This window comes from Callithrix jacchus, chromosome 5 (assembly GCF_049354715.1).
Source record: "Callithrix jacchus isolate 240 chromosome 5, calJac240_pri, whole genome shotgun sequence".
NCBI classification, from domain to species: domain Eukaryota; kingdom Metazoa; phylum Chordata; class Mammalia; order Primates; family Cebidae; genus Callithrix; species Callithrix jacchus.
The window spans coordinates 151,491,170-151,514,488 of record NC_133506.1 but is presented as its reverse complement, the minus strand read 5'-3'; the positions used below and the strand labels follow the sequence as shown (position 1 = coordinate 151,514,488).

Below are 23,319 nucleotides of genomic sequence, written 5' to 3'. Positions count from 1 at the left end.
AAATAAGACAGCAATGAAGTTTGCCTTATTGATTGACTCTTCCTTTCATGAAATATTTCTCTGTAGCATGTGACAACATTTTATACACCATGGAACTTCTTTCAAAACTGTAGTCAATCATCTTAAACTCTGCTACTGCTCTATAAACTAAGTTTTATATAATATTGTAAGTCTTTTGTCATTTTGACAGTGTTCTCAGGATGTTCACCAGGAGTAAATTTCACATAATGAAACTTTATTTGGGCCAGGTGTGGAGGTTCATGCCTGCAATCCCAGAACTTTGGGAGGCTGAGGCGGGTGGATCACCTGAGGTCAGGAGTTTGAGACTAGCCTGGCCAACATGGTGAAACCTCATTTCCACTAAAAATACAAAAATTAGCTGGGCATGATGGTGCAGGCCTGTAATCCCAGCTACTTGGAAAACTGAGGCAGGAGAATCGCTTGAACCTGGGAGGCAGAGGTTGCAGCAAGCCGATATTGTGCCACTGCACTCCAGCCTGGGTGACAGAGTGAGACTCCGTCTCAAAAACAAAAACAACAAAAAACTTTATTTGTTCATCTGCAAGAAGCAATTCCTTATCCATTCAGGTTTCATCATGAGACTGCAGCAATTCAGTCACATCTTCAGGTTCTACTTCTAATTCTAGTGCTCTTGTTATTTTTACCACATCTGCAGTTACCTCCCCTACTGAAGTCTTGAGCCTCTCAAAGTCATCCACTGGGATCACCTTCTTTCAAACTCTTGTTAATGCTGACATTTTGACTTCCTTTCATTTATCATGAATGTTCTTTGGCATCAAGAATGGTGAATCCTGGCCGGGTAGCTCACAGCTGTAATCCCAGCACATTGTGGGGCTGAGGCAGGTGGATCACCTGAGGTCAGGAATTTGAGACCAGCCTGACCAACATGGTGAAACCCCATCTCTACTAAAAATACAAAACTAGCTATGCCTTTAATCCCAGCTACTTGGGAGGCTGAGCAGGAGAATCGCTTTAACCCAGGAGGAGGAGGTTGCAGTGAGCCGAGACTGCACCATTGCACTCCAGCCTGGGCAAGAAGAGCGAAACTCCATCTCAAAGAAAAAAAAAATATTATCTTGACCATGTGGCAAATAAGAGAGAAGAGTTGATTCCTGTTATCTGACAACTTATATATAGGAAAACTGGTTGTGAAGGGCTACTCCCTTGAAATAAGCATTTGAAAGTATAAAGTTGTATAGCTTTTTTCCTTTTTTCAAACTGAGTAATAAAAAAATGGTAAAATGGTTGTAATTCATCTCTTGTGGCTCTTCCTCCTCTGCCTTTAGATGATAAGGTTTCCCAGGCTTCATCCTCACTTTTCTGCTATCACTGGGATGGGTTAATCGACTTCTAGTTGTTCATGACCAAATTTGTGCCTTTTGTCCAGATCTCTCCCCTGACCTCACATCTAACTACCTGCAAGAGGTCAGTCACCATTTAAGCCAGGTCCTGGTCCAGTATGCAGCCTCAGCCATTGACTAGCCAGCAGAAGGCTTGATTGCCTGGACACAGCATCAGTCCTTCTTTTTATATCCCTGTCTCAGCTTTGGTGCCACTGGTCACCTGGTTCATATAAGATGGAACCTGAGTGTCATCCTCCCCTCAACTCTTCTCTCTCCTTCATGCCCCCATCAGACCTGTGTCTCACATTTCCTTCCTCCCCTCCATATCTAGCACTTCTGTCCCAGTTCAAATTCTCTCCTTCTGTTTGAACTATTTCAGCCGCCTCATCTCTGGTCTCCTTGTCTCTTGCCTAGCTGTCATCAGATACATCCTCTGTGTAGCTGCCACAGAGATCCACCTGAAATACTCCTAGGCGCAGCATGTCTTATGATCTCGCCTTTACCCCCTCTCTTCTGCCTTATGTTTTAGCTCCTTTTTGGCGCACCTTCTATTCTAGCAATACTAAGTTGCTTGTAGTTCCTTTCTCTTTCTTCCTATCAGGCTTATGGCCATGCTGTTTGTACTTAGTGGAATGTTCCTCCCTCACTCCAACTCACTCTCTGAGAGCCCACTCAGGTGTGGTTTTCTCCAGCAGTCTCTTCAGTTTCAACCTTTCTTGCCTCTAAGCAAATGAGGTGTTGGTCCTCTGTGCTGCTATAGTATCCAGTACACACCACCATTATTCCACGAATTACAATACAGTAGTATGTCTTCATTTGCAGGAAAATTTTGGCTTAACAGTAATATGTTTAAATTATTTTATTTTAAATATTAAAATATTAAAACATCCTGGTGCTAAGCAGGGCAGGGAAACTAAAGAGAACGAAACATAACATATAGACATTTCCCTCTTACCTCAAGGTAAGGGCAAGTATGAAAAGCTAACGTAAAGAAGAAAACACACACACATGGAAAAATTTTAAACAAGGATGCCCAGCCCCAGGGCCAGGATCAGGGAGAGGCAAGCAAGGCACCGAGGGCAAAACCTGCAGGAAGGTTCTCTCCTACATGTGTTCTTAAATTTTGAGGCACCTCACTTTCCACACCTACTCCTGACCCTGCTTTTAAAAATGAGAATAGAAATACATACCAGACACATTTATTTCAGACTTGTGCTTGAGCAACATAATTATGTGGGAATAAAATCACTTGGGCAGTTATAAATGGGGAGAAGGGGAGAAGAACAAAAGAAGTAATTTTCATGGCAGGATGTGGGGTTGGGAAGCATGTGGACTCACCTCTGGCATGGAGCTAACTTCATGCACCTGGCCGATGAGCTTACAGTAGGACTGAAAAAGCAACAGCAGCTGGAAGTGTAACTTATATAATCTCTGACACAGTTCCAATTGCTAAAGAGAGAAATTGCATGGGAAGAAACAGTTATTAAGGATCATTCATATATAACTGGTGAAATCTCAGTGGAGGCAAATTTTTTTTTTAAGAAAACATAACCAGCTGTTATTTCAAATAAAACAGAAAAACAAAATACAGTCGTTAAATATCAGTTAAAAAATCCACAGTATAATTTTGATTTTAGTCTGTGTAATGGATCACTAATTAGAGAGTAACCCCTATAAAGGGACTGAGTGAACAGCCAAATTTCTATTAAATTTACCAATTAAACCCCTACCAATTATAGCTGAGTGGTTGTGTTCACTTTTATAAGCTCTAAATTATTTTTAAAAAATTTTCCTTTTATTTAGAGTATATTTGAAAGGCAGAACATCAAGAAGTTCTAGGTGTTGAACTTAGAAATTCTGTAGACGCCTGGGACTGGAGTCTGCAGTCACATGGTCCTCCAGAGTCCTGTATCAGGCTTACTGATGATGTGTCTACTCTGTGCTCAATAAGTATTTGTTGAATTAAGGAAAGATAAAAAGGGACCAAAAATGCTTAGAAAAAAGAAGAAATTATGAACACATTCAAGAATTTCTGTCGAAAGGACATCAAAAAGTAATCATACAAAATGGCCCTTGAGCCACACAGATACCTTTGGAATTTAAAATGTTTCAGGGGCACATTTGAACCTCTGTACCCTGTAATGTGTTCATTATACCGCTTATACATACTATGAGGGAAAAATAATTCCAGTGCCCGGGATCAGACTAGTCTTTGAGCTATACCCTCTAAACTTTGCCTATTTTACTCCAAGAATGAGTTTGCTCCCAGGTGGTGGATAGGATTCTGTGAAAGGAAAAGGAGCAGCCTTCACTCAGTAGAATTTCGTGGCCAGCAGTCACCGTGAAAGTGAGTTAAATATATGGTTTAAACTAAATGCTTCACTGTTCAGTTTCAAATGGGGCAGGATAAAGAGGGCCTTATTTTTTTTTACCAAAGACTACAAAGAATGCAGCTCAGAATTGAGAGCTTCTGAGGTGTCGTAAACCTGTTCTCCCAAATCAGTTTAAGGAGAGAAATCACAGGAATTTAGGTTTTAGGAAGAATATTCTATTGATATTATTAACAGATTTTTGATCCTAAAGTTACTAAAATTTACGCTAAGACTATGCTGAATGGTTTCCTTTCTCTTCCCAGCCCTTCCTTGCTCTTTAGGGGAAAACCAATTCTGCCTAAATTTATTTGATCTCTCAACACAGTAACCAGCCTCAGATTAAAGAATCAGCTACACTGACTAATTAACTCAAACTGGATGTTTGGTTGTTTTAGTAAAACATTGTATTTTATGGTCTTAAAAAATCTGGTATAAAAGATAACTGCTAGAGATGTGTGAATAAATAAAAAAGTATTGCTTAAAAACAACATTACCTTCACAATTTAGGGTGAAACCTGGCTATGAAAACCCTGACTTTCCTGAGTGCCAAATCATGATAGTTATTACACAAAACATTTCGCTGATCCCATGTGAATTCATAGCAATGTAAGTTTCTACTTTGGGGCAAAAGCAGCCCAGAACACTACTAATGAACTGCCATGTCTTAATCTACCAAATAAAATAAATTAAAATGAGAAAGGGAAAACATGCTAAGAGATACAACAGTAATGGTAAAAAATGGGGTTTGTTATGGGTCCATGCCTAAATGGACAAAGAGTATGAAAGAAAGTTAACTTACTGCAAGAGATTCCATTTGCTACACAGCAAGCATGGCACAGGAAACAAAGGAAAGGAAAGAAAGTACAGGGTCAGTGTCTGCATGCAACGGAAAGCACGGCCCTTTTCCAAGAGCAGAACCGTCAGCAGTGTTAGCAGTGCTCACCCACACTTGATAAATGCTTGCGAATGTTGTACCCACTCAACATGCATAGCATTCCAGTTAAAAACAAGCTCTGATGGGGAACATATCATTGAAAAAACATAATGTTTACGTTTTTAGGTTCTCTGATTAGTCAGTTTAGATTTTGTCAGTTTTAGAGACCAAAAGTCCAAACTTTTATTGCTTGAAGATTTTAGTATATAAATGTGCATAATATCTGAACATAGTAAAACTGAGAGGGAGCCAGCTTAGTCTTTTGAAAAATTATAGCCCCAAACAAATTATATTATTGCTTTATATTAATTAAGGCAGAGTCTTTAATATGTTCAGTTTCATAGCTACTAAACTATGACCCTCCAATTAACATTGAACATAATGAACAATCTACATGGTATTTTCTTTAATTGGATTCCCTTGTACATTGAGAATATTTTATAGAAAAGGTATAGGACTGCTATACTTTTTAATTTCAAAGGACTAAATGTTGTATACCCTCAAGTGTGAGATATAAGAGGTAATTTTTTTGCATTTTACTTTTTATAATATTTTTTTCTCCGATAGACAATTTCTAAAAGTAATCTACAACTAATGGTTAGTCTAAAATAATGTACATTTGTAACTAGGCCATGTTCAATAGCACCTACCATTTTTTGATGTCACCATATCATGGAATTGGTTTATAGAAAGTTTGGGTATGTGGAAAGAGATAAGCAAAACTAGACAGAATGTACTTTTTTTAAGGAATCAAACTGACCATTCCTAATTATGCATCAACATATCTAGTTCAGAATTTTCAAAATACTTAAAAACCTAACATTTTCTAATCCAATAAAACCCCCTTATTTTAAAGTTCTTTCAAACAGTCTTTAGGTTATCATCAGTTAAATGTATTGTACTTGAAAATAAGGTACAGTGCCTAAGAACAAATGAAACTATCAACTTATTATTTATTGGTATCTACAAATGTAATTAAAGGACTGCCACCACCAACAAGCCCTCCCCTATCCTCCAAGGATCTATTCTTCCTTACTTATCATGTGGGGTTGGCACATTGATGCATATTATATTATGTTTACTAAGTAGTTTTTTGGACCCTGGCCATACATTTCTTTCAAAGTTTGGAAGATGAACAGCTTTAAGCCTGTGATGTGGAGACTACAGAGCTTCAGGTATTTACTATTCTCAAGAAAACTTTATGTCTAGAGGTTTCTAAAACCAAACTTTCTCTTCTGAAATACAGTGTCACATAAGGTGGACACACAGGGCCAGTCTTAAGTCTATAGAGATGGAGAATTTCCAGCGCAAAGACTTTTGGGGCAACATCAATTATGATTGAAACATTTGGTGTGCGCTTTAGGAAGTAAACATTTGCTACTGTGGGATTTACCTGTGGAATGAAGCAAGTCCTGAGAGTAAATTACGTGGTCGTGTGAAGAAAACAGCTTTTTATTGCTTTCCGAAACAAGGTTATATCCAAGATCATCAAATCAGTTTAAACTCTTTTCTGTTCAATAAAGGCAGAGGAAACTTTTCGACTCCAGCTTGGTGCTAAGGAACTTCGTTGTCCATGAATTCCTCCCACTCAGCTCTCAGGGCACAAAATAGTGTTTTTCTTGGGAGATGGCCAACTGTGATGAATACCAGTTCTCAGGATTCTTCCTAACTTTCCTTTTTAGGTAGACTAGTTCAGGCTTCTTTGATATTTATTATCTCAGAATCTTTTCGTAGGCCACAGGCTTGGACCTAGTTTTCACTTAGAGTTCCAAAGAGATAGTGAAAAATGCCTTTCTATGGGGCCATTTTATGGAAAATATTACAATTCCCCTTGTCCCACCCTCCCATGCTCATGTTTTTCTGTATCTATGTTCTAAAAATAATCCCTTGAGAAGTCCTTATAAACTTATCTGTACTTTGGTGACTTTAGCTTCTTTTGAACACGTTGTGGGAATGTCCCTGTTTTATTTAGTCACAGAATTTTCTTCAAGCCCCCTTCCTGCTCTCCTGATATGGCTTGATTTACAAAATTGGATTTAGAGGTATGTTTTCTTAGAATGAGGAAAAAAAAGATCAAGAAGCCAAGATATTAAGAACTTATCATAAACAACTGAGGAATGCGTAGCTCTTAAAAGCCCAGAATAATTGAACTCCTGCTGATTGGCAATAGCATAGCCATATCTGGGTTCTGTCTTCTGTTCTCAGGTGGATTCCGTGCTTATGACATAACCAGTGACTAAAAATCTAAGAAATTTTTGATATGATAAAAGATGAACTAGGCTGAGGCGGGCAGATCACCTGAGGTCGGGAGTTCAAGACCAGCCTGACCAACATGGAGAAACCCCGTCTCTAAAAAAAAAAAAAAAAGAACCACAGTGTACTATAGTGGCTATTATTTTCATCACATTTAATCTCTGAAAGTCCTGGGTTTAAATTAATGAGATAAAATTCAAATAACGTAGCCTAATGGTGAAATCTCCTAAACAGGTGGGAATAATATGTACTCACTTGTTGCTAATAATGCTTGGGTCTGGCACATTGATGGCTATTGCATTATCTTTGTTAAGCAGTTTTTTGGACCTTGGTAATAAATATCTCTCAAAGCTTTGATTTGAAAGATAAATACACCTATGATACAGATTATATATCCTGAGGTATTTACTTTTTTCAAGAAATCTGTAAGCTGTCTTCACCAGCCATTTCTTTAGCCAAATGAGAACGAATATGGCTTACAGAAGAAAGACTGATTCTATCTGAAGGATGATGTTTAATAGATTATAACTTAACTGGAGAAATGTCTTGTCTTGTTCAACATTTAACTTGTTCAATTTGTAAAAGAACAGAGGTTGAAGGCTTCCCATTCATAGATTATGTAGATAGAAAATACATAACTGAGAAAGTTAGCATTCAAAAAGACCCTAACAGTTAGAATGATGATTTGAATATAGTAAGATGAAATGTAGGAAGGCCAAATGTAAATTACTGTCCTTGAGTCCAAAGAGTCAAATGTTTAAGTAGTGCTCAGAACTATCTGTTGAATTATGAATGTATTAACTAAAATCAACACTACATGATGTGGAAACATTTCCAGTTTTTCTGGGGCCACCTCTGCAGAACTGGGATGACTGACTGTGTTAATTACCTAGAGGTAGACTAAAGCCACTGCCTGCAGAACCCAGAGCTGAGAGGTCTACAGACTTTGCTTCCTGACCTGCATTTATGTTCCCTTAAACCATCAACTAGTAGCCACTCCAGAATGAATTCCACAAGAGATGGAGAGGTCAATGGAAACCAGAATCCTCAGTTGGAAATACTAATTTTAAGCCATGAAGAGATTTATTTCTCCTTTTGATATGTGCAGGCTGAGAAAATACTACTAAAGCAGTGTCCACAAATGAGGAGAAGCGATCTCGTGACACAAGCAAATCACATGCTTTGTTTTATGTCCTATTTTTTTTGTTTTCTTTTTTTTGAGATGGAGTCTTGCTCTGTAGGCTAGGCTGGAGTATGCTGGCGTGATCTCAGCTCACTGCAACCCCTGCCTCCCAGGTCCTGGTTCCAGTAATTCTCCTGCTTCAGCATCCCAAGTAGCTAGGGTTACAGGCATGCGCTACCATGCCAATTTTTATATTTTTAGTAGAGACAGCGTTTCACCACCTTGGCCAGGCTGGTCTTGAACTCTTGACCTATGATCTGCCCACCTTGGCCTCCCAAAGTGCTAGGATTACAGGTGTGAGCCCCCGTGCCCAGCCTTATGTCCTATTTAGTGTATGCTGCACCTTATTCTAGGAGAATTGGTATTATTATCACCAAGAAGCCCAAATCACTTACCAATAATGGCTGTCTTTAAAAAAGAGCCTTCCCCAAAATATACTTCCCAAATATTGGAAATAATTTTCTTAGAAACATGGTTTATTTTGTTGTTTTGAACCTGTGCTGAGAATATTCTTCCAACATATCCCACAGTGAGTTCAGCATACAGGTGCTTGCATATTATATGCAGAGATGCTTCTTGCATATGCAAAGAATAATACTCTTTCTTGTTTTCTTTTTGGAAACTCAAGCCATTTCTATCTAGCTTTATTCTTCCTTTTGGGGACTTAGGTACAGAGAAATGTTTTTCTGTTATAAGAAAAACAGTAGGCCAAGCATCATGATGACTGGCACCTGGCTCTTGCCTTCAGCGTTAGGAACTCACTGGGCAGCAGGGATGGTGGAGAGTCCATATGGGGTAGTCTATATTTAATGCTAGCTCATTGTTGCCAGGGAGGAAGGCAGGCTCAGTGTTGCTAGATCTTATTTAGAGGCACCAGGAATTCTGTTTTGAGTGTGTATGTGTGAAAGTATTTTTTTTTTTTTTGAGATGGAGTCTTGCTCTGTCACCCAGGCTGGAGTGCAGTGGCACAATGTTGGCTCACTGCAACCTCCAACTCCCCAGGTTCAAGTGATTCTCCTGCCTCAGCCTCCTGAGTAGCTGGGATTACAGGTGCCTGCCACATTTTTGTATTTTTAGTAGTGATGGTAGTTCACCATGTTGGCCAGGCTGGTCTTGAACTCATGACCTCATGATCCACCTGCCTCGGCCTCCCAAAGTGCTGGGATTACAGGTGTGAGCCACCGTGCCCAGCTGTATGTGTGAAAGTTTTTAATTTTTAAATGCAGATCAATTAACATTTTGCAAGCTTAACAAAACAGGTCTGTGAATTGGTTATAGTTCACAAGCCACCAGTGCATAAACTTTCTTCACTATTTTTATGTCTGTAACTTTATGTTGAGAATAGAAGAAAAATTGGAAAAATAAATATTCAGCACCCAGCAAAGAACTATATTGTCTTCCACAAACAATTCTACAGCAATTCTCACTTAAATCACCTGTTAAGAATGACTAGAAATTTTCTACTGGCAAAGACCGGACCAGACTGGGGAGGGCTTGGAGGTTGAGAAGCTTTCATATGCCTGTCTGTACACTGTCACCATCTCTGACAGACTGATATCTTTATTCAAGAATTTACTTTGCTAGGTTTAGTTAAGCAAGCACTGATCCTTTCATGAAGTACACACTTCTCTGAAATAGAACAGATATGAGTAATACTTATTGGTCTATTCATTTTGCTATTTATATCCAGACATAGATTCTGCAAGTTATAAGTTCACTTATTCCCATTCTACCTGTCCTCAGGCAAGGGTGTGCACAGAATGACTGGCAACATTAAATCATTCCAGAAGACAGAGAACCTGATTACAGAGGAGTGTTGGAGAGAATCACTTGGAGGTAAGCTAAGCAGTGATCTGAGGCCAGACATTTGTTGGGTTTTATTTTGTGGCGAAGGCCAAATGGTAGCTCTAATCAGCAAAATTATATCTCCACATCTCTAGATATAAGACCTTGATAGTTAAGTGGAAAGGCACCATGATTTCTCCTCGAGGCCCACCTCTTGTGCGTAAGGACTTCTTTCCCTCAGGTTGTTCTCACAGCCCATATCCAGCCTTGTCAAGTGTTACTGTGATGGGAGCCAAGGCTGCCTCATTTGTGTACTGCATACCATGCCTCATGTTGGGTGGACACAGGAAGTGTGAGGTTTGAGCTGCACACCCGGTGGCCAGACTACTTCCAGAGGCTACTAACCAGAGACTGTAAGCACGGATCCAGATGACTTAAACAAATCTCCCCGCCTTGCCTGACTTACTAGGACTGCCAACCTCTTTTGTTAAGTGGCATGTAATTTGCCTTCACACAGACTCCAGAATTGTTACGTATGTAGGACTGGCAGCATCTTCCTCAGGAGATATGGTCATTGCCTGAGTTCTCTGGTCACCAGTGTGTCCATGAGCCATTTGGAAATATTCTGAAACACTGAGCTAATACTGACAATGGGGCCAAAGCTTGGCTGGTTTTTGCAAAAATGTTGGAAACACCAGACTCAGAATTTGCCCTTCCATCATTCCTTTCCTAATCTATCTGACTCTCATCCTCTTGGGTGTTTTATGCATCCTCCTTCCTTATTCATGCAGATTCCTAAAGCTAGATTAGACATGCTGGAAATCACTCTTGAGCATTTTCCCATGTGTATGTTTTGCCTCCAGAATTAAGCTAGAGAGTATGGACAAATGGAAAGAATGTGGCCTTTAGCCTTTGCCTTTGCCTTTGCCTCTCAGCTTCAGGTTTCTTCGCTGCAAAATGGAAAAACCCTTATTTCAAAAAATTGTGGTCAAGGATCAAATGAGATTACATGTATACAGTACTTGAAAACATTAGTTTCTTCTTTCCACTTTGTACTCTCAAAACCTTTATAGTCATGCTAACAGAGGTGTCACATATAAACAAATGAATAAATAGATGAACTATAGTTTTTGAGTTCTTGGGTTTAGTAAAAACACTTGAAGAGATGGAGAGGAATAAGTACTACGAAATAGAAGCAAAGAAAGAGGTGCATGAAGAGGAAATGAGTAAAAACAATAAGCAAAAATAAGAGAACCACTTATTTGAGGAAGATAAAGAAGAACCAGGAGAAGAAGAGGGAGCAACTAAAACCAAGTAAAATGACTTAATAGAAATAAATCAAAAGCACAACAGAAATACATATTTTAAAGTTGGAATGTTTGGGAAATAGGATAAGTTAACTGGAATTTCTGGTTATCCTTTGGGTTAACCAGGAAGCTATAAACAAATAAACAAATAAATAAATAATAGATTTGGTTTCAACCCTTGTTCTTAGAAATCTGCAATGTATTAATGCACTTTCCTGTCTCAGGTTCTGTTATGGAGCATATAAAAGAATTTGGCGACTGAAGGCAAGTTTTCAGATAAAACGTTGTTTTTTACATACTACTACACAAACTCCACAATGAACTTGATTAGGATTGTGCTCATTGTAAATCCTAACCTGGTAACTGTTCTCTGGACTGAATTTATTTTAACAGCAGAATTTAGCAAGGGAGGGCTGGGCTGGAATGACAGCCATGAGTGCTACTGGGTGTCCATAAAATCTGAAACCTAAGTAATATTTTACCTTTTAAAAATGTATTACTTCTGGGATATGCTAATGGCACAGGTTATTCAGTGAAAATCTAACTCACAAATCATCGGAAACAGCACATCACAGATGCATGTGTAGGCATTGAGGAAAATGCTAGAATTTATTGTGATTTTTGAACTGCGTATTCAACTCTGCTTTGCTTATGAGAGACGTTATATAAGTCATTAAACACTTAGTTAAAAAATGTAAGCAAACTAGTTAATATTTGCCTATGTTGACAGACTGTGTCCAGGCTACATCTCCGCCTGTCACTTCTCAGCCATGGAGCCTTGGATAAGTCAAGCTGTGGTGTCTTCAGCTACAGAATGGGCAAATGCAACTGCCCTGCTTCCCTCCAGAGAGATCAAATGACTAAGGGCTGTGAAAGTGCTCTGTAAACCATAAAGTGAGATATAAACGTGTGTCTTCAAGAAGGGCAGTGATGTGGAAATGCAACCTCTACTTCAATGCCCTCTTTAGATATTTCTCAGCTTTATAGTTTGCTTTTTCAATCTCTGGTCTCTTCATTAAAACTTATCAAGGAGCTCACCAAGTGACTCAATCAATGCTGGATAGTGTTAATCTCAGGACTGCAAACTTGCTCAATAACAAATACCAAATTAAAGTGGAACCACTAGTGTTTTGTTGAAAATTGTTACTCGAAACCTCTGACCAGAAACCAGACCTTATTGGATTCTTTTTATGTAAGTAAAGTACTGTTTCTAACACAGGAAGATGTTTTCAGATCCTCCCGATGGTGTGCCATGTAAAACACTTTTCCAGTGGTAATGACATACTTCCAAGGTAACACTGTCTCTCCGTAGATGGGGCAGCAGCCTCCTAAGTTCCCTTAACGACTCTTGCCACTTTGAGCTGTTTCCATAGTAGACAGAGTGGGAGAGCCTTTATCTCATCATCCCTGCTGTTAACCCTTTTCAGTTGCTTATTATTGAGGTTAAATACCCAAGTCCTGCATTGGCTGGCTTCTGCTAACTTGTCCAGACTCGTCTCAACCTTTCCTCCACGGGGCTTTTGGTGCTGTCAGCCACATGGGCTCTCCTTGTTCTTGGAAAGGCCTGGTACCTCTGCCTTGGGGCCTTTATGCTGTCTACAGGCCCACTCCTCTCCATCTCATATTTTAGATATCTGCCAAGATGCTACTTCCATGGAGACTCCTTCCCAGAACTGTCCTCCCCATTGGATCCGGTGGCCTTGCTCTGTGATCTCTCAGCTTCCTGTTCTCTCCTGTTCTTAGTGGTACTTGTTGCAGTTAATGGCTGTATGACTGTTTCATTAATGTTTGTCTCACCAATAAGATCAGAAGCTCCACAAGGGAAAGGCCATGTCTGTTGCTCATGACTGTGTCCTCCACGGGGCCATACAGGAGGCACTCAATACCTAGCTGCAGAATGAATGGTTGTCATCCATTCCTACTCTGTCCTTTAACTTCCTTTACGGTGCGGCACACTGGTCTGAGGCGTGCAGCAATTCCAAATGAGAAAATCTGTTTTAGAGTGACTGCTGAAAGGTTGAGAGAAACTTGCTTCATTGAAGAAACTAAGTGACTCAGTGAAGAATTAATGAAATTTGGCTTTATATTCTGAATTAAGAATAAATTTATTAGGCAACTGTTAGTATAGTTAGACAGTGTCCAGCAAAAAAAAGGTTATTTTTATACCTCTACTTTTCCAAAACGAAGAAACCACCCCCCTCACAAATCCCAACAACACACAGTCATGCTTGAATGTCATTCTGTCTTACTCTCTTGGTTTCATGTAAATGTATGGGGTAACTCATTCTGCCTCTTCTTTTCTCAAGTTGCAGGCTTCTTGGGTAGACCAAAACTATCACACACTGTTAGAGCACAGAAGAGACCCATTCTAACAGGCTTTTATTACCTTTTCTTCGGAGTCTCCTGGTTGACAGGTAATTACTCCATCTCTTGATCCTCCCGCAAATGTTGCCTTACAATTTGCAAGCCACTGTTGTCAGCAAGAGAGGGACAGAATAGGTGAATTCAGCAATGTTCTGAGAACATTTTTAGTATCAATTCTGTTAGAAAAAATTCGGTAAGGTTCTAATGATAGTGAAATGAAATTGTGCCGTAATGACTTTTTGAAAAGGGTCGTATTTGGGGGTTATAAAGATGAACTGCTGGAAATTAAAAGTATCTGTTTATATGGGTTCAGTGATGTCATCTAAAAATATAATTTCAACATTATACTATGTTGCCCTAGGAAATGGTTTCACCACACTGTTCTTAATTTATATATAAATGAATACATATGGCTAGAAATCTTCCATATGATTAAGGTTAGAGGACAGGACCAACACTTCCTCACAGGCTGGGTGATTCTGGTCAACATGGCTTGACTTGGACACACTTATTTCTGTTATGCTGCTGTGGCTGCATCTACTATGGGGCAGATCTCCTTCAGTATAAGAAAGGCTATTATGGTAACAGCTCAGCTACTGAGAGATCCTGCCTGTCTCAAACATCTGGGATACTAACTAACATAGGTGTGAAAGGGAACCTTTGAGCAGAAAACAATGAGCATTGAAGAACCCACATTCACACTTGACATTAAAAGCTAGATTAGTTCACCGACCAGAATGAAAAGATTACTTTTATTGGCTGATGACTGAGAAGCTAAAAACAGTGACAGGTAAAAGGCCACAGAAACAGAAGACAAAGAGAATTGTTATGGTGGAAAGTTAGAACTCTTGCTCTTGGGCAGATCAAGATAACATCAATAACAGCAATAGCAATACACCCCAAATCAGTAACTTTACAGTGAACATCTTCTATCTATGTCGCATTGTGCTGGTCAGTTTATAGATATTATTTCTGTTTTCAAGGCAATATCATGTTGTAGTTAAGAGCATGGGCCTTTGAATCCCACGGCTCCGGGTTTCAATCGCCCTCTTCCAGTTCCTAGTTAGCTAATGAGGGTAATAATAGCAACTCTTGGGGTAGTTGTGAGGTTTAATAATATAATTTCAAAGATTTAACTCTTAGCAGGTTGTTGGACATATAAAAGGACTCAGGAAATGGTATCTGCCATGACTATTATAATTGTTATGTCTTGGTAACAACCCTACAAATCAGTTATCATTACCAAGGACTTACAGATGATGCTTCTGAGATGAGAGATGGCAAATCACTTATCCAAAGTCCCTAACTCTTAAATAACTGAGGCGTGATTTAAACTCAAGTCAATCTGACTTCAAAACCCATGCTTTTTCTATAGTTTCTGGTATACTGTAGGAAGTGCTCAATGCATACTACATGCAATTTTTCCTATTATTGAACCACTGAGTTCTCTGGGCCTCCAACTGTGGATCTGTCAGAAAACAGGGGGCTTGCATGGATGGTTTTAGATCACTTCTGTCTCTAACATTTTACAGTCTAGATCTATTAAGGAAGAAAAAATTAAAAAGCAAAAGCTGAGGCGAAGAGAAGCCTGTGGACTGGCAGACACAGCCTCCAAGAGTGGCCAAGAGAACAGAGTGGAGATCCACCACAACTAGTTTTGGATGAGGCTAACACTGGAAGGAAGTAATCACCAATTTCAAATCTCTGACAAAAGTCAGAACACTGGTAAGTAACATATCAAGCAGATACCTATTTTTTTTTTTCCAATTTCTTGGTAGGGCTAAAAGTGAATGCTGAAAAATTTTCTCCTTTGGAGATACCATTTTTGTTTTGTTTTGTTTTGTTCTGTTTTTGAGACGGAGTTTCGCTGTTGTTACCCAGACTGGAGTGCAATGGCATGATATTGGCTCACTGCAACCTCCGCCTTCTGGGTTCAAGCAATTCTCCTGCCTCAGCTTCCTGAGTAGCTGGGACTACAGGCGCACACCACCATGCCCAGCTAATTTTTATATTTTTAGTAGAGATGGGGTTTCACCTTGTTGACCAGGATGGTCTCGATCTCTTGCCCTCGTGATCCACCTGCCTCGGCCTCCCAAAGTGCTGGGATTATAGGCGTGAGCCACCACGCCCGGCCAATACCATTTTTAAATATAATTAATATCATATATAGTTCTGCCACCATTAAATTGGAATTGTAATCCTTAACAAGGGAAAAGGTGAAGTCTGTCTTCTACTCTCTAAAGATGGTGTCTTAGAGTTCATCACAACACCTCCCAAGAACTCAGAGTGGTTGGGTTCATTCAATTTTAATGGACTGCACATGATAGAAACACAAAAGCTTACTGAGAGTGTGGCCTCTTTTCTGTTGTTGTAGGTATCCAAATATTCTTGCAGTTCTAATACACTGAACTTGAGCTTGTCCAGAAGTCCACATGAAAGGAGCTAAAGACAGGAAAATAATTGGTATTAAAACGAGAGAGAGCAACACCAAGGTGTGGCTTCACAGACAGAAAAAAGTATATTTGGAAGTAATGTTAAAGGGGTACCGTGTCATCCATTTTAACAAGCTATGAAATTTGGAATTTTGCTCAACTATCAGCTACAATCGCAATGGAATCCTAGCTTGATAATGCAAGCCTCCTATGAACATATCCATTCTTTCCCGTATTTGTATAGGCAGATAAGACATACCCAGTATTCCAGAGAGGCCCACATTAAGATATGGTTTCCATTTTATACATGACTTCTACTGTCATCACCCAATAATACTCCAAGCAGTGTGAGGACAAACCTCCAAAAAGACTTTCAAACTGATTTTGTACTTAATCTATACCTTAAGTCATTTAAGACAGAATGATTTTTCATATTGTATTCTTTGCTACAAGACAGGCACCAGTCAGTCTGGTAGGACTGACTCTTCAGAGACTTTTAAAATCAAAGCACATCCACACTGGTTCTAAACCTCAGTAGTTACTGAGCGTGTGGTGATTCTGTCATATGACGAGCGATAGAAAGGTATCACATAACTCCCACCCTCCAGGAGCTCGTCAGTCCCTAAGAGTTACATGCATAAAGCCACGATTTGCCATCAGCCAGAGACTGTTTTGATTATTCTTGAAACTCATCTTTTGCAGTCTGAGCTGGGTAAATCCAGAGGGAAGTAGCTCTGTTAGAGACTTGGGGGTGGGGAAACTGATGACATGTTGCCTCTGAAGACCCATTTGACTGGGCAACCTGGCATTATGGGCACTGGCTATGTCAGCTTCAGGAGGTTATCTAACCATACATGTACAGCTATGAAAGTCAGAGTCATCAGAGAGCAGTGCCACGGGTGCAGAGGGAGCACAGAGGTGGATTTTTCTCCTAATTCTGTTAAATGGCTCTGCCTTGGCCTGGACTGGCCATGTACAGTAATTATGCTGTAGACCTGGAGGCCTTTGGGAGTCATGTCACAATACAGTGCTGCTCACAACACTGAAGGTATCTTTAAAACAAACCACAGAGCAAACCTGCTACCTGAAGTTCTGCACTGTAAGTTGCGCAGGCCCATTGCCATCAGAGCAGCGCTGGGATACTCACAGTCTCTGCATCCACAAAAAGTGTAGGGCATTCAGAGCAGGAGGTGAGCATCTGGGAAGAGCTGACAAATTTGGATCCGATTCCCCGGAGGTTATCTCCAAGGTAACTGGCTGCATCACAGGTTAGGAAGCAGAACCTTTTCTGAATATTCTGCAAGGCAAAATAGTGACCATCTGTAAAGGTCGAGTTCAACTTATGAGATAAAAATATTTTGGGGGGAGGGGCAGCTTCTTCTTTTACATTTCAATTACATTAACTGATTTTTTTACTTGACATAAAAACTGTGTATCTTCACTGTGTACAACATGTTCTGAAATATGAATACACTGTGAAATGGATAAATTGGGCTAATTAACATGCATTGCCTCACATATTCTTTTGGTGGTGAAAATACTTAAAATCTACTCTCAGCAATTTTCAAGAATATAATACAGGATTATTAATGGAAAAAAACTCTACTTTTAAATCATTATAAAAATATCACGTGAGAATGGGTCCTTACGGCAATGGGGGAGGGGAGCAGAATGAATGTTTATGTTAAATCAACTAAGTAATGATTCAGTGCAGATGTTTCTTCCTAAAATGCCATTTCCCAGTGTGTGATGCTTGTGCAGGGTGAGTATCCTTCTCTGAAATGTTTGGGACCAATAGAGTTTCCAGTTTTGGATTTTTTTTTGGACTTGAAATATTTGCAGATACGTAATCCCTTGAGTTGCTCCAATGAGCATTTCCTTTGAGTGTCACTCAAAAAGTTTCCGATTTTAGAACATTTTGGATTTTTGTATTTGGGATGCTAAGCCTGTATAATTTTTTTGATCAGCACTACTTTTCTTTTTGCTTGTGATTAGTGCCAATCAGAGTCTAAGTCTCCCTTGCTTGTTTGTCAGATCTGTGAAAAGAGATTACTTCAATGTGGACAAGATGAAAAAGGTCAAGAGGCGTTAACTCTTTTCTGCTTCCCAGGATCCGAGCTCCTTGAGACAGAGCATGAGAACTGTGCATTTGAGCCTCTGAAGAGTAAAGTAGTAAATACAGAATGGGACGTCTCTTCCTCTGAGGGCATGTCTGGTGAGGTGTCTCAGCTGAGTCTGATTCTGTTCTCGTGCTCATATATATATATATACATAAGACTAATTCTGTCCTAGCGCTTACATATATATATATATATATATGAGACTAATTCTGTCCTAGCGCTTATATATATATATAAGACTAATTCTGTCCTAGCGCTTACATATATAAATATGAGACTAATTCTGTCCTAGCACTTACATACATACATATATATATAAATAAGACTAATTCTGTCCTAGCGCTTACATACATACATATATATATATATAAGACTAATTCTGTCCTAGCGCTTACATACATATATATATATATGACTAATTCTGTCCTAGTGCTTATATATATACATATATATATAAGACTAATTCTGTCCTAGCGCTTACATATATATATATATAAGACTAATTCTGTCCTAGCACTTACATACATACATATATATATAAATAAGACTAATTCTGTCCTAGCGCTTACATACATATATATATATATGACTAATTCTGTCCTAGTGCTTACATATATACATATATATAAGACTAATTCTGTCCTAGCGCTTACATATATATATATATATATAAGACTAATTCTGATATAAGACTAATTCTGTCCTAGCGCTTACATATATATATATATATATAAGACTAATTCTGTCCTAGCGCTTACATACATACATATATATATATAAGACTAATTCTGTCCTAGCGCTTACATATATATATATATAAGACTAATTCTGATATAAGACTAATTCTGTCCTAGCGCTTACATATATATATATATATATATATATAAGACTAATTCTGTCCTAGCGCTTACATACATACATATATATATATAAGACTAATTCTGTCCTAGCGCTTACATACATATATATATATATAAGACTAATTCTGTCCTAGCGCTTATATATATATATATATGACTAATTCTGTCCTAGCGCTTATATATATATATATACATATATATATATATATATAAGACTAATTCTGTCCTAGCGCTTACATATATATATAAATAAGACTAATTCTGTCCTAGCGCTTACATATATATATAAATAAGACTAATTCTGTCCTAGCGCTTACATATATATATATGAGACTAATTCTGTCCTAGCGCTTACATATATATATATGAGACTAATTCTGTCCTAGCGCTTACATATATATATGAGACTAATTCTGTCCTAGCGCTTACATATATATATATGAGACTAATTCTGTCCTAGCGCTTACATATATATATATGAGACTAATTCTGTCCTAGCGCTTACATATATATATATGAGACTAATTCTGTCCTAGCGCTTACATATATATATATGAGACTAATTCTGTCCTAGCGCTTACATATATATATATGAGACTAATTCTGTCCTAGCGCTTACATATATATATATGAGACTAATTCTGTCCTAGCGCTTACATATATATATATGAGACTAATTCTGTCCTAGCGCTTACATATATATATATGAGACTAATTCTGTCCTAGCGCTTACATATATATATGTGAGACTAATTCTGTCCTAGCGCTTACATATATATATGTGAGACTAATTCTGTCCTAGCGCTTACATATATATATATGAGACTAATTCTGTCCTAGCGCTTACATATATATATATGAGACTAATTCTGTCCTAGCGCTTACATATATATATATGAGACTAATTCTGTCCTAGCGCTTACATATATATATATGAGACTAATTCTGTCCTAGCGCTTACATATATATATATGAGACTAATTCTGTCCTAGCGCTTACATATATATATATGAGACTAATTCTGTCCTAGCGCTTACATATATATATATGAGACTAATTCTGTCCTAGCGCTTACATATATATATATAAGACTAATTCTGTCCTAGTGCCTATATATATATATGTCACTCATAATCCTCATCACTAGATGAACAAGCTGAGGTTAAGAGAGGTTAAATGACTCGATTAAGGCCATGTAACCAGTAAGTGAATGAGTAAGGATGGGTCTGACTCCAAAGTTCACAATCCTTCCATAATCTAGATTGCTTCCTAAAGTCGACTGCTTCTCCTATACTATCTAAGGAAAAAAAAAAACATAAGAAGAATATCATTCACTGTGCCTATGTCAGTGCCAAAATAAGAACACTTTTACTCCCCTGAACTGCTAGCGAACAATGTTTTTTGTTTTTGAGATGGGTCTTGCTCTGTCACTCAGGCTGGAGTGCAGTGGCACAAACATGACTCACTGTAGCCTAGAACCTGTGTGCTCAAGCAATCAGCCCACCTCAGCCCCTCAAGTAGCTGGTACCATAGGTGTGTGCTACCATACCCAGATGATTTTTAAAATGTTTTTTTGTAGAGATGGGGCTTGCTCTGTTGCCCAGGCTGGTCTCGAACTCCTGGACTCAAGCAATCCTCCTGCCTCAGTCTCTTAAAGTGCTAGGATTACAGGCATGAGCCACCACACCCAGACTTTGTACAATGTATTTAACAAAAGAACAAACTATGTAACAAAAAAAAAAAAAAAAAAAGGAAAAAGAATTCCAGTGCCAGGCATTGGCTCTCCCCAGTGATGTTAATACTTTTTGGGTTGTCAAGCCTAATCCATAAAAAAAAACTACCTGTCCTGTTAAGGGGAAATTAGCATGTCCCCCAAACAATAGCAGGTTTTTGGTTCTTTACAAGTTATATTAGAAAAATGCCAACTATATTGCATATTATTTATTTTTTATTTAATATATCTGAGAATCTTGGTAGAATGTATAACATACTCATATCTCTGTGGTGTTAAGTTGGTTTTGTGTCAATGAAATAAAAGACCCAAAACTGACAAGGTTAGAGCTGAAAGAAACTTGAAATTCCATGTCTGTCATTGCATAGCTAGCTGAGTGGCAGAGCTGGGATTAGGATTCAGGTCCCCAAATAGTGTGCAGTTCTTTCCTTGTTACCCAAGGATAAGGTAAGATCCTAGCTTACTTTTTCTTACACAGAGAAGACTGGATCTATCAGGGAACTTCAGAGCCAATATAAAGTCAGTGACATTTAGGGGATATAAATTCAGTTTTTCTTCTTCTGAATTCCATCACACATTATGTAAATTGGTGACCTTATGTGACACATGATGATGACAGTCTCACATAAGAGCAGAAAATACAATGACTGAGACACTTGGAAAAATGTCCATTCTGGAACAACAGAAACCATTTCCTTGTTTTTAAAACAAAATTATTTTTGCAATTACCTCTTCCCTACCTCTTCCAAAATCCAACCAAACACAGAAACATTGTATTCATGCTTATAGGGAAGTGTTGGAAAACAGTAAGCAGACATTGTGAGGAAATCACAAATGATTCATAACAGCCAGAATGCAGGTGTGAAATGTATTGCATTTCCAGCATATTTTATTAATGCCAATTTTTCTCCCAGTATTCCTTTAATATAGCATCTGATTAGGGTTGAGAAAGTTCTTAAGGCTAAATGTAATATTAAAAAGCAAAATAGTAGCTACACATTTTTAAAAATTATAATATTATTATTGCAGATAAGCTCCATAGGGTGATTGATTTAATACACTGATGAAAAAGAAATTCAAATCCAAATGAGCCCCCGCAGGGCCCACGCCTGGCCCCACCTCCAAGCTCATTTGCATTTTAATTTTTAGTACTTTCTTCTCCCTCCCTCCACAACTGCTCTGCTCTCTGCACAGTGGACGCTATGAAACCTGAACCCACTGCCTTGCTGCTGGGTGGTGAAGATCCTAGAGAGTTAACTGTTATCACACAACAAATGGCACATCAGCCCCTCTCAGGGGAAGGGGTCATCTTCTGTGAGGACATTGGATGGGATGTCTGAGGTCTTTCACTCCTATAGCCACAGTTTTATCATTTGGGAGTTAGCTTCATTCTCTCTAGGTCTCTCTCCTTCAATCTGAGTATTCTCTTAGAAGTGGCTAGAGTATCCCCAGGAGAGGTGGCTCACGGCACACAGGCATGGCTGCAGAATTCTCTGGTGGGCAGTCAGTCAATCCTGGGCTCTCACCAGAGGGTCCAGACTCTGTGGAGGGGCCAGGGCCACAAAGGACATGCCAATGACCTTGAAAAAGAGCAGCCAGCCTGTGCTGACGGCCTGCTAGATGCCCGGCCTGAGCTGTTTCTCCATGTGAGCTCTCATAAGTAGTCTTTGAAAGATAAAACTCATAGACATTGTTTTCACTTCCATTGTGCAATGGAGGACAATGAAGCTTGGACAACTTAAGGACTGCCTGTAGGCCTAGCAGGCTAGTATATGGCCAGAATTGGGATTTGAACATATAGGTAGGTTTAATGTCAAAGGCTAGTCTGACCACTGTACTCTTTTCCACATGGAAATCACCATCCCATACAACTCTTTTCCCTTTACGCCTCACCAGCATCTCAACTGGTAGGTTGCCAGGTGCCAGGCAGGTAGAGGGTGGAGACAGGGCCTCCCTTCTGCCTTCCTCATACTGCCCAAATACCTGGGTACATGGGAGAGGAAGTCAGGCTGAGTGGTGACTGCAGCTGTGGGCCATGGCTGACCTGTCAGTCTTGGTAATAAACCTGCTGGTCTACTGGCATGAAGTCAGAAGCTGTGTGTTTACGGTTTCCATGTATTCTTCCTACATTTACTGAGCACCTAGTGTATGTTAGAAACTGTCAGAAATCAAGGTGAGCAAGGCACTGTTTACCTGCCCTATTCCTGGGAGACAGATACCTAAACAAGTAATTATCATACAGAGTGACAAGTGTAACGGATGCAAGTACAAAATCCCGAGATGTCAGGGGAAGGGAGTAAGATGTGACAGAAGGCTTTGCTCACTGAAGTGATACCCAATCAGCACTGTGAATGTAACTGAAAGTGCAGGGACAAGGGGAGATGACCATTCCAGGCAGAGGGAAAGTACTGTTCAGGACTGTCTAATTAAGCATGAATTGTCCAATAACTCTAATAAAAATGACCATAACAGCCAAACTTAAATATGTATTATCAATCATTCTTAAAAATAGCTTTTAGAGGCTGGGACGCAGTGGCTCACACCTGTAATCCCAGCACTTTGGGAGACCGAAGTGGGTGGATCACCTGAGGTCAGGAGTTCGAGACCAGCCTG

At 39.1% G+C, this 23,319-nt stretch overlaps 1 protein-coding gene and 1 long non-coding RNA gene across 10 annotated transcripts in view; one reads left to right on the top strand and one right to left on the bottom strand.

Annotated features, from left to right (window-relative positions):
- The window catches only part of FRY (FRY microtubule binding protein), a 472,456-nt gene that overhangs the window by 4,430 nt on the left and 444,707 nt on the right, over positions 1-23,319 (bottom strand). For 5 of the 9 annotated variants that reach the window (XM_054256748.2, XM_078375253.1, XM_054256746.2 and 2 more), the window contains 5 exons: positions 17,142-17,291; positions 15,906-16,004; positions 13,585-13,668; positions 4,536-4,553; positions 2,703-2,813 (listed from right to left, as the gene is read on the bottom strand). In XM_054256748.2, coding sequence (XP_054112723.2) covers positions 2,703-2,813; positions 4,536-4,553; positions 13,585-13,668; positions 15,906-16,004; positions 17,142-17,291 — 462 coding nt within the window. The remainder of the gene's footprint in view (positions 1-2,702; positions 2,814-4,535; positions 4,554-13,584; positions 13,669-15,905; positions 16,005-17,141; positions 17,292-23,319) is intronic. The other 4 variants (XM_078375252.1, XM_078375254.1, XM_035303380.3 and 1 more) reach the window with 1 other exon arrangement.
- LOC144582777 (uncharacterized) lies at positions 9,795-12,409 on the top strand. Its single transcript, XR_013536215.1, has 2 exons — positions 9,795-9,942; positions 11,929-12,409. It is a non-coding gene; the product is annotated as an uncharacterized LOC144582777 (long non-coding RNA).